The sequence below is a fragment of the Cervus canadensis genome, chromosome 11 (genome assembly GCF_019320065.1).
Source record: "Cervus canadensis isolate Bull #8, Minnesota chromosome 11, ASM1932006v1, whole genome shotgun sequence".
NCBI classification, from domain to species: domain Eukaryota; kingdom Metazoa; phylum Chordata; class Mammalia; order Artiodactyla; family Cervidae; genus Cervus; species Cervus canadensis.
This window is the reverse complement of record NC_057396.1, coordinates 41,719,511-41,732,193: the sequence shown is the minus strand read 5'-3', so window position 1 is coordinate 41,732,193 and position 12,683 is coordinate 41,719,511. Positions and strand designations below refer to the sequence as shown.

Sequence of the window (12,683 nt, the reverse complement as noted above, 5' to 3'; positions counted from 1 at the left end):
GCCTGCAGAAGAGGGTTCTGACGGTCAGGCCTGATGGCACGCCACACCACTCTGCCTCTTCCCTGGAGGGGTGTTCTTCAGCAGCTCTGGGTACAGGCTGAGGCACAGTCCCCCCAACCAGCAGCACCTCTGAGGATCCCAGCTGCATTACCTACCATGTGCCTCACTTCATCCTGGATCACCAGCTGGTTATTCTCTTGACTCTTGGACAGAAGGACCAATTACACTTTTCTGTTTTTCACAAGAATTGTCTTTAGAGTAATAACTTGTTGATGGTACTATTTACTTTTTTCAATTTTTATTATAAAATATATGTCAGTGCCAAAGAATATATATGTGTGTGTGTATGTGTGTATAATACATGTAGTTTAAAAATCAATAATAAAACAAATGGCCATGTACCTACCACCTTACTTAAGCAATAACTCCTTTTCTGAAAAAAGCTATTTTGTGGTTCTAAATGAAATCTTGCTCTTTCTTTCCTGAGGCGGATGGTATGTGTGGCCTTAGTGAGGCTGAAGCAGCTTTCTAGTACTTCTTTCTGAAAAAAGAGAGAAAAGTACAAGTAGAGTGTGTGAAGAGTACCCTGAGCTGTTTGCTATCGAGAAGTCCTGATGACTGCACTTAGTGGTTGGTGTGGCTGTCTAAGTCACTGTTGGTTTCTCCTGGTGCTCTCTGGCCCCTTGCTCACCTGTAGGGCACCTTTGTGCAAATGAGGAAAAGCCCCTCTTGCTGTTTGCCAGTTATTTTCTGTAGTACCTGGGATCCACAGACGTCTGTCAACAACTATGAATGTGACTAGTGGCTCCTGGAGCTTACGGGCCACACAGCCTTAACTCACGGTAGACATGGAGGTGACCACAGGGCTCTCTGGTGGGCTGCATCAAACGTACGGTGAATGTGTGCTATGTTTCAGGCACCGTTTAAATGCTTGGGATTCAGCCCTAAGAGGGACAGACAAAACCCCTGCTTTCATGGATCTCCCATTACTGGACTTGGGAGAAAGGTGGTTTGGGGGTACATGAGCTGAGAGTCAGCTAACAAGCTGGAACAGTTCTTGAGCTGAGTCAGGCCCTATGGTGACTAGCGGAAATAGATCTAGGATTTGCTCTATTTAGCATTTTGTCAATGCCAAGTAAACCCTGAGAGGCCATATTGTACCAAGCGGATGAGTTCAGAGCTCAAGTAGGATTCTGAATGCAGGGTGACCATAGGCCTAGACAATCCTGGGTAAAGTCTCTTGTCAATGTGATTATTGATTTCACCTCTTTTCCTTCCTAAAAATATCTTAGTCTTGGACAGTAAATTATATGATCACGTTTATTAGTCAACTTTTTGCTGTAGGGACAAACACAGTCAAAATCCTGGTGACTTAAATAAAACATCAACTGTTTAAGTTTTGCTCATGGATCTGTGGATCGTTTTGCTGTCCTGCTCAGTCTGTGCATCAGGTTTAAATTTGCTCTTCATTCTGGACTCTGGGCCTGCACCACAAGTCTTCCATTGTGGCACCTAGGCTGAAACATCAGCTGCCTTCTTTTCCTGGCAGAAGGTGGGAGCCCAATAGTCCTCTGCTCCAAAGTGGCATGGGCCATATCTACACATACTTTATTGACCAGAGTAAGTCATGTGGCCAAGACCAATGTCAAGCGTTTGAGATTTATGCTCCATCGTTGGTGGCGGCACTGTGGTGTGGAAGAGTGAATCTTTGGTAAATGATAATATATAATTATCACATCACACTTCTAACCTTACTGCCTTCCAGTGTATCCAGTCTCTGCCATCCTCCTAGTGGTGTGTGTGTCAGGTTGGTGCTGAAGTGATTAACATGATGCAGAGAAGGGGTTTTGCTTCTGTTTGGATTACAGAATGTATTAAAGGGTTTCACTGTGTTGTAGGGATTGTTTTCTTTTTAGATTTAGTTGGAGTTGGTAGAGGTTGATCTTTGCTGTGGCAGCCCGATTCACTGGGAGGGGTTTCCGCCTTCCCTACACCCCTAGTACTACCACCTATCATAGAAGTTTTCACCAACAAATTTTCCATCCTGCTGTGTGAGCTGTCAGAACCAAGTAGAGCCTGTGGCCAAACCACGTTCTCTCCCTCCTCATGTTGCGGCGCCATGGTGTGTGATTTCTAGTGCCCTTGACTTTGCCCCCCCTCAACTGTCTTCCCTGTCCCCCATCCCTGCCTTTTTTGCTCTCCACCTGAGATTTTTTTATTTTTATTTTTCCCTCAGCATTTCTTCATTGTTGTTTTTTTGTTGTTCAGTCGCTCAGTCGTGTCCGACTCTTTGCAACCCTGTGGACTGCAGCATGCCAGGCTTCCCTGTCTTTCACTGGCTTGTGTTAAGTGTTCAGCCCTGATTGGTTTTTCGTTTAAAACAATCCCAGAAATTCCTCAGTGTTAGATAGAAAGTATCTGTCCTTGTTTTCCATAGTTATATAGTTTGCTTATCCTTATTCAGTGATATTTGAAGAGAAATGGGATAAGCAAAGATTTTGAGCTCAACTACCAGTGTTGAAACTGGAATCCCTGTGTTTCCAAACAGAGATATGATGTTGTTTCACCACAAGGGCAAAGATTGATTGGGAGGCATAGAGAAGATACATCAGATCCATCACCAGCCCTGGCAGCTGGCTTTCTGTCAAGGGCAATTTTTCATGAAGAAATTGCCGTATCATTTCATAAGAATGATCAAGTACTTTAAGAATCATATTGAAAAGTGCACAGACAGTAGGTGGTCAGCTTGATTCCTTAGGAAAGTGATGGGTTCACATGCATTCCTCAGCTGTCTCATGTCATGGATCATTGGCGTGCTGTGGATCATTGACATTGTGACTGTTAGGTAACTGATTCCTAATTTTCCCCTTCACTAGAATAGGAGTCTATGAAGGTTAGAGTGTGTCTATCATGTTCTCCACTGTGTCTCCAAAGCCTGGCACAGTTCCCGGCATTAATGGACATTAAGAAAGCTTTGGCTGAAGCAATGCAAATATTAATGATGGGCAGTAAAGGCAGAACCTGGGAAGAATCTTTGGGGCCTCAGACTGTAACATAGCTCAGTAAGGGCAGGTAGGGGTATCCTTTAAGGAAGGAGTTTATAGCAGCACGGTGCCAGGAATGAGTTCAGGCTGATGCCTCAGCCTCTTCCTGGCTCTCCTATAGGGTGGGGTGGAAGCCTGGAGAGCGATGGGCTTTGTTCCAGGAGTCGGGCGCACACCCACTAGACACTGCACTGCCATGGACCGTGGCTGAGGCCGTGGGGCCATGCTGCGTGTAGCAGATGTTGTTGTTGCCCCCACCACCCCTCTCCTTTGGCACTTGAGCATCTGCCTACTGACCTAGGCCAGCCCTGCATTATTTGAAAGGTGGAAATTTTCTGGCCACAGAAACTTACTTTGCCACCCACATAGCAGATGCCCCTTGAGAGCTGCCCTCAAATCAATGACTGAAGGGGGTTGATTTTTATAAACAACCCAGGCCCCTGGGCTGTGGACCCTCTGCAGCAGTTTAATCTCTGTTCCTCCACTGTGGTAGCTGGCTTGACAAAGCTGCGCCCGCCCCCTCTTACTGGCTACTTTCTTACACCCCTGAATTACTTCCTTCTTCTAACTGGGTCACTTCCCTACTCCCCTACCTATGTTTTCTTCACCTTCTAAATAAACCTCTTGCTCTTGAATACTTGTCTCAGCTCTGCTACTGGGGAAACCCAAACTATGACTCTTGTCCCCTGGTCCTGGGGACCTGACCACCAGGTGGTGGGTATTCTTGAGGCTTGAGAGGACTTGAGCTGCAAAATGTAGCAATGACCCTTAAAAGCTCATGTCAAAAAGAAAGCACTGTAGTTTTCTCTTGTTTTAAAAAAGATGTTACTTAAATGACTCCTAAATTATATTGCTCTCTGAGATGACAGAGGAATTTTTAATGATAGTTGAAACCACTCTACTCCCAGAATATCAATGATTTTTATTGCTGAGGGGACAGGGTCTCAGTTGCCTTGCAGGGCATTCCTGGTCCCCTGAGCACACCCTGTCTCTTGCTATCGCAGGCTGTTTGTTTCTAAACATGCCTGCATGTTACATTCTCTGTGCTTGTGTCTGAGTCCTGATTGTCCCTGCCTCAGAATCAGCAGGGACATTCAGCATGCATCCCAGGTGATTCAGCAGCATCCCAGGCCTGGCCTTCTGCCGTCACTCCTGGGGGATGCATGAATGAGAGGGTTCTGCCCTCACCCTGCAGTAGGTGGGCACGGGAGGAGCAATCCCACTGACCTTTGATCTTTGCTTCTTTGCAGATATCTCAGTGAGCCTGCTGACCCTTGTAGTCACTGCCTGTGGCCTCGCTCTCTTTGGTGTGTCTCTCTTCGTGTCTTGGAAACTCTGCTGGGTTCCGTGGCGAGAACGAGGCCTGTTCTCTAGTAGCAAAGACAACAACCAGGAGCCTCTTAACTACACGGACACAGAGACCAATGAGCAGGAGAACAGTGAGGGCTTCCTAGACCCTCCCACCCCTTGTCCAGACTCCTCCATGAAGATCAGTCACACCTCCCCCGACATTCCCCTCTCAACCCAGACGGGGGACCAGGACAACTATGCCCATGGCATCCGCGTGCAACGCCAAATCACAGAGCCAACCTCATCAGCTCGGTCAGTACTGCCCCCTTCCTTTCTGGATGCAAGGCAAGCGCTGCCCTGCTTCCTTCTCTTGGCAGCAATGGCATTGATTTAGCCAAAGAGCCTGTAACCTTTCACATGTCCCTTTGGTATCAGAGACATGAATGTGGGAAAACTTGATGCTTCCTATACTCCAGTCAGGTTCCTGAGCACTGCTTAATCTCTCCTTAGCTCATATTAACAGTAGTTAACATTGCTAAGACTTTCATGTCAAGGACTGTCCAAGAATTTTATTTGTATTGTTTTTTCATTGCTCACAACTTTGTGTGAAACAGATCCTATGATCATTTTCATCTCACAGAAGAAGAAACTTAAGGAAATTAAGAAACAAAGTCATAAATTGGTAAGCACCTAGGACAGGGTTTGAACCCTGTTCAAACACCACCAGAGCCCAAGTTTTTACCCTCTCTTGCATGTTACTCTTGCAGTGCTATGAAATTGATTCCCTGTACCTCTAGCCTAGCCCAGCTGTCACACACAGGGTCTCCATAGAGTCCACACGGTGGCTGGAGGTCTTTGTCCGTCTCCAGGCTTTTCAAGGACTACAGAGTACCCAGGCCTAGTGTCACTGTCTTTCCACGGGCTGGATCTTCGTGCTTTTGCATTGTAGAGAAATAATACCGTGCAGCGATAAAAAGCAAGGGCTCTTTGGTCCAGTGAACTAGCTTTACCTCCAAATGTGATATTGGACAGATTATTTAACCTTCATCTGTTTCTGTTTCCTCTTGTGTAAGAGGAACAGTGATAGGTGGTTTTGAGAATGGGATGATGACATGCACATCACATGCCTTGCACAGACCTGCACCTAGTGGCTGCTGCACACACCGTGAGCTGCTGTTTTGTTTTTGGTGATGCTGTCATTATCATCATCATCACCGAGACCTGCCTCTACCAGGACTCTGATGCATAAAGATAGCTTTGAGGCTAAGCAGCCAATTCTGAATCACTGTATATAAAAATTCACTCTCAATAAGGCTTCAGGAAAAGAGACTAAGAAAGCAACTTTCTTTAAAATGAAAATATTTGCTTGAGTGATAGCTGGAGGAATAGCATGTGCTGTTATTTGAAAAGTACAAGCACAGTTTGCAGTTATTTTTTTAAAAATCTTTTTTATTTGTCCTCTAGAAGCAGAAATAAGATTTTACCCTTTTTATGTTAATCAAGTTTATCCTAGAGGCTCTGCTCATTCACATTAAGTGGGATAGAATATGACAGTTTGTAATTTAATTTTTTCCAAAACCTATTTTAGCATCATTTCCAATTCTGAATCAAAGAACTTTATCTAAAATATTCCTCTGTGAGGAAACGGATGGTTGTTTGCCATTTGGTTTAGAAGAAATCTTCAGATTTTACCATTAGGGCTTCTCTTCAGATTTAAGACTGAAATATAACTAGAGCTCTGTCTGATGCTGCCGTGGAGTTTGTGCATTGGTGCAGACTCATAATAAAATCCTCTCAGTGCTTCAGTAAGTAGGGCCTTCAGATGGAGTCTCCACTGAAATTGTCTCCTGTTTGGTTTTACTCTGCATGTTCATTTTTCTGATCTGGGTTCCATCACTATGGTGTAACAGTACTGTGTTTTTATTAGATGAAAGGTCCGAGGGCTCTGCCATAATTCTAGAGAATTGATAGCAATCATATCACTATAATTATTAGGGTTTATTCTAGAAAATATGTATGTAACCTGCATATCAAAAAATAGATTCCATTTAAAACTAAAAACTGTAGATCTCTTTACCACTGACCTATAGAAACTGGGTAGAAGGAAAACAAAAATAAAGAGCAAGGGAAGGAATTACTGCATTTACATTTTGAGGTATTTTAGTTTTGAAGTCATGCAATTAAATTCTCTCTTCTGATGTCTAAAGTTATTTAGTAATATCTAAGTCCCATATGACAACTAAACTCTTTCCAGCTGTATTTGACCTAATACTAATGATAATTTGCATCATTTTGCATTTCAAACATTCTTGTCTAAATTACTGCTGACCTGATTCTATGGGTTATGTCTGGAAATGCGTATCTTTGACTCATGGTCTTACCATAATGAGAAGGATGTGGTCTTATAATTCTTTAGAGTTGTGCTATAAACACACATACACACACAAAGCCTTTTTACTGACAGTGTGGGGAAAATGAATGAAATTTCCTTGATACTCCAGAACATTTTTAACATCCTTTTTTAAGTAGCATTTTTCATTCCATACTTGCGGTGGGTGGGGAAGTTACTCTTGCTGAGATGGGTCTAAACAATTTGCATTGCTAGTTATTATTTCTACTCCCTTCTCTCTCATTATGATCCTTACTTTCTCACTGCTGTCTCTTTCTTACTGCTTCCCTCCTGCAGCTGTTCACCATTTGTCCCAAAGTTCCCTGGGCACATGCTCAGCTCAGAACATGCAACGCTTGGACTCCCAGTTAAGGCCTCCCCAGTTGTCACAGAGACTGGCAAGCTTCTGCCATGGCATTTGCTTTGGAAATCCTGCTGTCACCTGGCCCCTTCAGCTTAGATATATATGGCTCCCACCACTGCCTTTGGGTACATCCTAACAATGAATTTTGCTGCATCTTCTAAGAATATTTCTGGTCAGGATGACTTTTGGTTGTTGTTCCAAGAGCAGGCATGTTTGCCTTCTGTTTCTGGTTGGCTCAGTTACTGTTAGACCCTCCAAAATTCCTGCTAATTCCTTTCAATTTGGATGAAATCCCTTTTGTATAATGACCTAATATCCTGGGAAAGTGGATTTTTTTTTTTAGACCTTTTCAGTACCAGAACATTTTAAAGGTCTCTACTCCAAATATATGAAAATCCCTGAGTCCTCAAAATAGAAGGATCCTTGAAAAACCATCTAACCCATTTCCTGATTCATGACCCAAGCTGAAAGTCCAATCTGTTTTAAGTCTTCTCAAATTTCTTTTATAACACTTTGGTTTTATAAAAATTTCAATTTCCACACCACAGACTTCTTATCAGGTCTGTTAAGGCCCTGTGTCGTACTGCTACAGTCTCCTGCTACCAGCTATAAGCCTCACCTCCAGGCAGGGCCACCATGTGGCACAACCCCAGAGGATGCCACTAGCCTGGACTCAGTTAAGAGACCCTACCCGAAAAAGCTCATCACATTTCATCTCCATCTACACTAGCTTCTCTCTTGCTTTCTTCAGTATACCTGCCATTTCCTGCCCTGGGACCTTCGTAAATGCTATCCTATCAGTCTGGAATGCTTCTCCGTTTTCTTTACCATGCCAGGCTCCTTTGCAGCCTTAATGTTCCACCTTAGATGTCACCTCCTCAGAAGTTTCCCTGAATGAATGAAAGTTGCTCAGTTGTGTCCGACTCTTTGCAACTCCATGGTCTATGCATGAAATTCTCCAGGCAAGAATACTGGAGTGGGTTGTCATTCCCCTCTCCAGGGGATCTTCCTGACCCAGGGATCAAACCCAAGTCTTCTGCATTGCAGGCAGATTCTTTACCATCTGAGCTACAGGGAGTTCCCTGACCACCTGTCTGAACTACGTATTCTTTCCTCCACTTCTTCCCACTCTTTATTCTCCTACAAGTTGCCTTACTTTCACTTCCTCACAGGATTAAAATCTATTTCTAACTATGCAATTGTTTGTTTATTATCTATATCCCACTCTAGACTATGAATTCGGTGAGTTCAAAGACGAGATCTGCTTTGCATCTTCTTATGTAGGTCAGGAAGCAACAATTAGAATTGGATATGGAGCAACAGACTGGTTCCAAATCAGGAAAGGAGTACATCAAGGCTGTACATTGTCATGCTGCTTATTTAACTTATATGCAGAGTACATCATGAGTAACGCTGGGCTGGATGAAGCACAAGCTGGAATCAAGATTTCCAGGAGAAACATCAATAACCTTGGATATGCAGATGATACCACCCTTATGGCAGAAAATGAAGAAGAACTAAAGAGCCTCTTGATGAAAGTGCAAGAGGAGAGTGAAAAAGTTGGTTTAAAACTCAACATTCAGAAAACTAAGATCATGGCATCAGGTCCCATCACTTCATGGTAAATAGATGGGAAACAATGGAAACAATGACAGACTTTATTTTGGGGGGCTCCAAAATCACTGTAGATGGTAACTGCAGCCATGAAATTAAAAGACGCTTGCTCCTTGGAAGAAAAGTTATGACCAACCTAGACAGCATATTAAAAAGCAGAGACATTACTTTGTCAACTAAAGTCCGTCTAGTTAAAGCTGTGGTTTTTCCAGTAGTCACGTATGGATGTGAGTTGGATTATAAAGAAGGCTGAGAGCTGAAGAATTGATGCTTTTGAACTGTGGTGTTGAAGAAGACTCTTGAGAGTCCCTTGGACTGCAAGGAGATCCATCCAGTCCATCCCAGAGGAAATCAGCCCTAAATGTTCATTGGAAGGACTGATGCTAAAGCTGAAACTTCAATACTTTGGCCACCTGATGCGAAGAACCGACTCAATGCTGGGAAAGATTGAAGTCGGAAGGAGAAGGGGACGACAGAGGATGAGATTTTTGTTTGGATGGCATCACTTACTTAATGGACATGAGCTTGAGTAAACTCCAGGAGTTGGTGATGGACAGGGAGGCCTGGCATGCTGCAGTCCATGTCACAAAGAGTCGGACATGACTGAGCGACTGAACTGATGTACCTAACACCTAGTGCAGCCTCTCACACACAGTGGAATTTTTCATGAATGACTGACAAAGTGCATTCATCAATATCAGGCCATTTTTCTTGTGTTCTGATGACAAAGCACTAAAAGTATAAACCGAGTGGAGCCTGTAATGATATGAAACCAATGGAAGGTGACTTGTCCCAGGTCTCACATTCATTCAGAGCCTTACTTTTGAATTTGTCAAAAAGTAAGTTCAGAGACTTTTGAACTTGTCTCTGAACTAAGTAATCTGTAGAGTCACAGAAATACTCTGGCAGAATTGAAAGAAGACAATTTGAATCCTCTAAATGTCATTATTGGCCACAACTCCATTAAGCCGTACGTTAGGATTAAATGTAATTACTCCAGGTGTAGCACAAGTTTATTAAGCTATATATATTTTTTTTTATGTTGAGAACATTGATTAGATGTAAACATTTAAAACATAATGTTTTGAATTAGTCTTTTAGTTATGTGTTCAGATTTTAATAAACTGACATCTTCAAAAATAAAAGTTGCCTAGACCTCTCTCAACTTCCATGAGACCCTGAAATGAGATATAAATGTGTGTTTTCTCTACTGGGATAATTATCAGGAACTATTATGTCCATGGCGTGTATATATTTACTCTAGACACGCGAACAATTTAGAGAACGTGTTGGTGGACATAGGCTCATTTTAGTAACAGAATAAAATATTTGAAGGTGACACCAAGGTTTCAGCCTTTTTAACTTGGCTGAGGGTGGGGGGAGCGAGACAGGCTTCATGTATGCAGCCTTGAGCCCACACCTCCACCCTCCAAGGCCAGATACCTGCATCTCCCTTATCTCACTCACTCTGTAAGCCTCTGAATCCCATTTCCTCCTGCCCTTGTAGTCAGTTAACTGTGTCTGTTTGTCTACTACTCCCCCTTCTTCTGTGTCCATTTGTGATTCAGAGCAACCCAACCCTCCTCTCTCCTTCACAAGGGAAGATTCCAGGAAGGTCAGTTTTCTGTTCCCAAATTGTCTTGATTTGAACTTTGTAAAGAAACCCATGATGGTTCTGAAGTCACTATTTGCTTCTTTCTTTCCTGTCTTTGGACCCCAAAGCCTTAAAACAGTAGTATCCCAAACCAGGGAAGGGATAAGCCAAGTGTCCTCTCTGAGGTGTGGTCCCTGAGATGAGGGAGGGTGAAAGAGTATACTCTTGTCTGTGGTTGCATGGGAAACCCAGCAATGGGAGGGAAATTCTGAACTCTGGTTCTTAACACAAAACCTGGAATGGAATATGTGGGCATGTGTGAGGGGAAAGCTGCTGGGGCAGAAGAGCTGAAGGTCCCATCGTGCTGAAGAGCTGGGCCCCAAGAGGAAAACTTAATTTCCCCATTGAAGTCTAGAGCATCAGCAGGGAGGCTGAGAAGTGGGAGGCCATGTCAAGTAGGCAGGCTCAGCTCAAGTACAGACTCCAAGTACCGTGACAGTTTCCCAAGTCAGAGGCCTTTCTTTATCCCTCTCCCTAACATGCAGTCAGTTCTTATCCCCTCTGCCCTGATGTACGTTAGTGTACAACTCTCTCTTCACTCCTGGCCAGGCATTTCCTGAAAGGCAGTAACAAGGCTTTGCCTCTCTCTCCCTTCATCCCTACCTGACCTCTTACTTCGCACATTCAAATTTGTTGAACTGTAGTAATGTCCTCTTTCTTAAGATCCAGTGGACACTACAATATTGTAAAGTAATTAGCCTCCAACTAATAAAAATAAATGGAAAATAAAAAAAATCCAGCTGAGGTGGCTGGCTTTTTGGGTGACTGAGACTTTATTTGGAGACTCAGAGTGGGGTGCTGGAACTGGTTAATTCAAATTTGATGGAAGGAAAGGGGGGATCCTTTTGTGTGTAGGCACCTACCTACCTATCCTTACCCTTGGCTCATATCAGCACAGGCTCACATTCCTTCAGACCTGAAAGTGTGTTTTTGAACTTGTTGTGGGAAATCAGCTTTGCAGATTTGGTTGGTCAACTTGGAAACTGCGCTTTCTCCAGGCTCAGCCACCAGTCTTCTGGCTCAGGTCTGGGACAGCCAAATCCAATGGTGACGTCCTCTTCGTTGCCTGTGTCACAACAGGAAAATAGCTTCTGCCCAACTTGAGTGGGGCAAGAGGTGGAGGAAGCTGAGAGCTCCAGCCCTGGGGCCAGCTCCTCTCAGTCAACATTAGGGTGACTTATTTACCGAAGACACCATTTCTCAGCTTTCCTTCTTGGCCACCCTCATTGGGGCCCATCTTTCCTTCCATTCATTGTGCATATTAAGTGCTGAAAACATCAAAATACAGGACTCCCCAGTCCTACTCAGAGGACTGTCTGCTTCAGACACACATCCCTCCTTGCTACACTCATTCTGCATCCCTAGGCGGAATTCCAGATCCTCACCCTGGGGAGGGGGCTCTACTTTACTGTGGTCCACCTCCACTGACTGTTTCAGACCCTTCATCTCGAGGGGAGCTCAGGTCACGACATTCTGCTCTTTATCTTTACTCTTTTCTGCTTTTGATTTGCTTTTTCCTCCTGCCTCTGTTTAAGTAGCCCATGGAAGCTGTGGAATATTGATTTTCCAGTTCCTCCACCTCATCTTCTCCTTTGTGTCCCTGGGGGAAGCCTCCCTGCTCTCCTTTCTAGCTGCCGACTTTAGGCAGCAGGGTGATGGGTTACCCTGGTTCTCTGGCTGCTCTGAGCTTTGCTGGTCCATGCCCCAACTCCAGTCACCACTCACTCTTTCCTGAGGGAAATTGGAAGTGAAAGAAAGCCCCAGGGAGTGAGCACTGTCATGGCCTGTTACAGTCTTTGCCATCTGCTTTAAGCCACTTCCTTACAGTTGGATTCAGCTGGTTTCCCAATAGTATGTGTGATCCTGAATAGGAGGGAAAAGGTTGAGACTGAAACTAGTTGCGTAAAATATTTGGGTAGACAGTAGTATTCATACCTGTGCTTGATTTTTAAAAAGAATCTTCAGCTCTCTTGGAATTTGGAATGAAGTCCTCCTGTGCAGTTGGATTCTGAGGTAATGGGCTCCTACTTTGGTCTTTGAAGTACAAATCTCTGCATAATACCTTCCTTCCCTAGCCCATCCCCTCCACCCCCTGGCAGTCCATTCTGGTTAGAAGAGCAGAACACGTAGGATTTATTTCTCTCCAGATTTCATGTCTAAGAAAATGTGAGAGTAAAACAGAATATGTTCCATTGCCAAGCAGCCAAGTTCATATATTTTAAATTAAAATGTACATGGCAGGTTTAGTCTTGCAGATGAGAGATAAGACAAAATGCTGCTGTGAGGAGTCCAAAGCCATGACTCAAAAACCTCACAGTTAAGTTGTTA

At 43.9% G+C, this 12,683-nt stretch overlaps 1 protein-coding gene across 2 annotated transcripts in view; it reads left to right on the top strand.

Annotated features, from left to right (window-relative positions):
• The window catches only part of SYT9 (synaptotagmin 9), a 205,817-nt gene that overhangs the window by 63,199 nt on the left and 129,935 nt on the right, over positions 1–12,683 (top strand). For both annotated transcript variants that reach the window (XR_006272093.1, XM_043482537.1), the window contains exon 2: positions 4,295–4,646. Coding sequence is in view for 1 of the 2 variants with exons in the window: in XM_043482537.1 (XP_043338472.1) it covers positions 4,295–4,646 (352 nt within the window). In the remaining variant the exon portion in view is untranslated. The remainder of the gene's footprint in view (positions 1–4,294; positions 4,647–12,683) is intronic.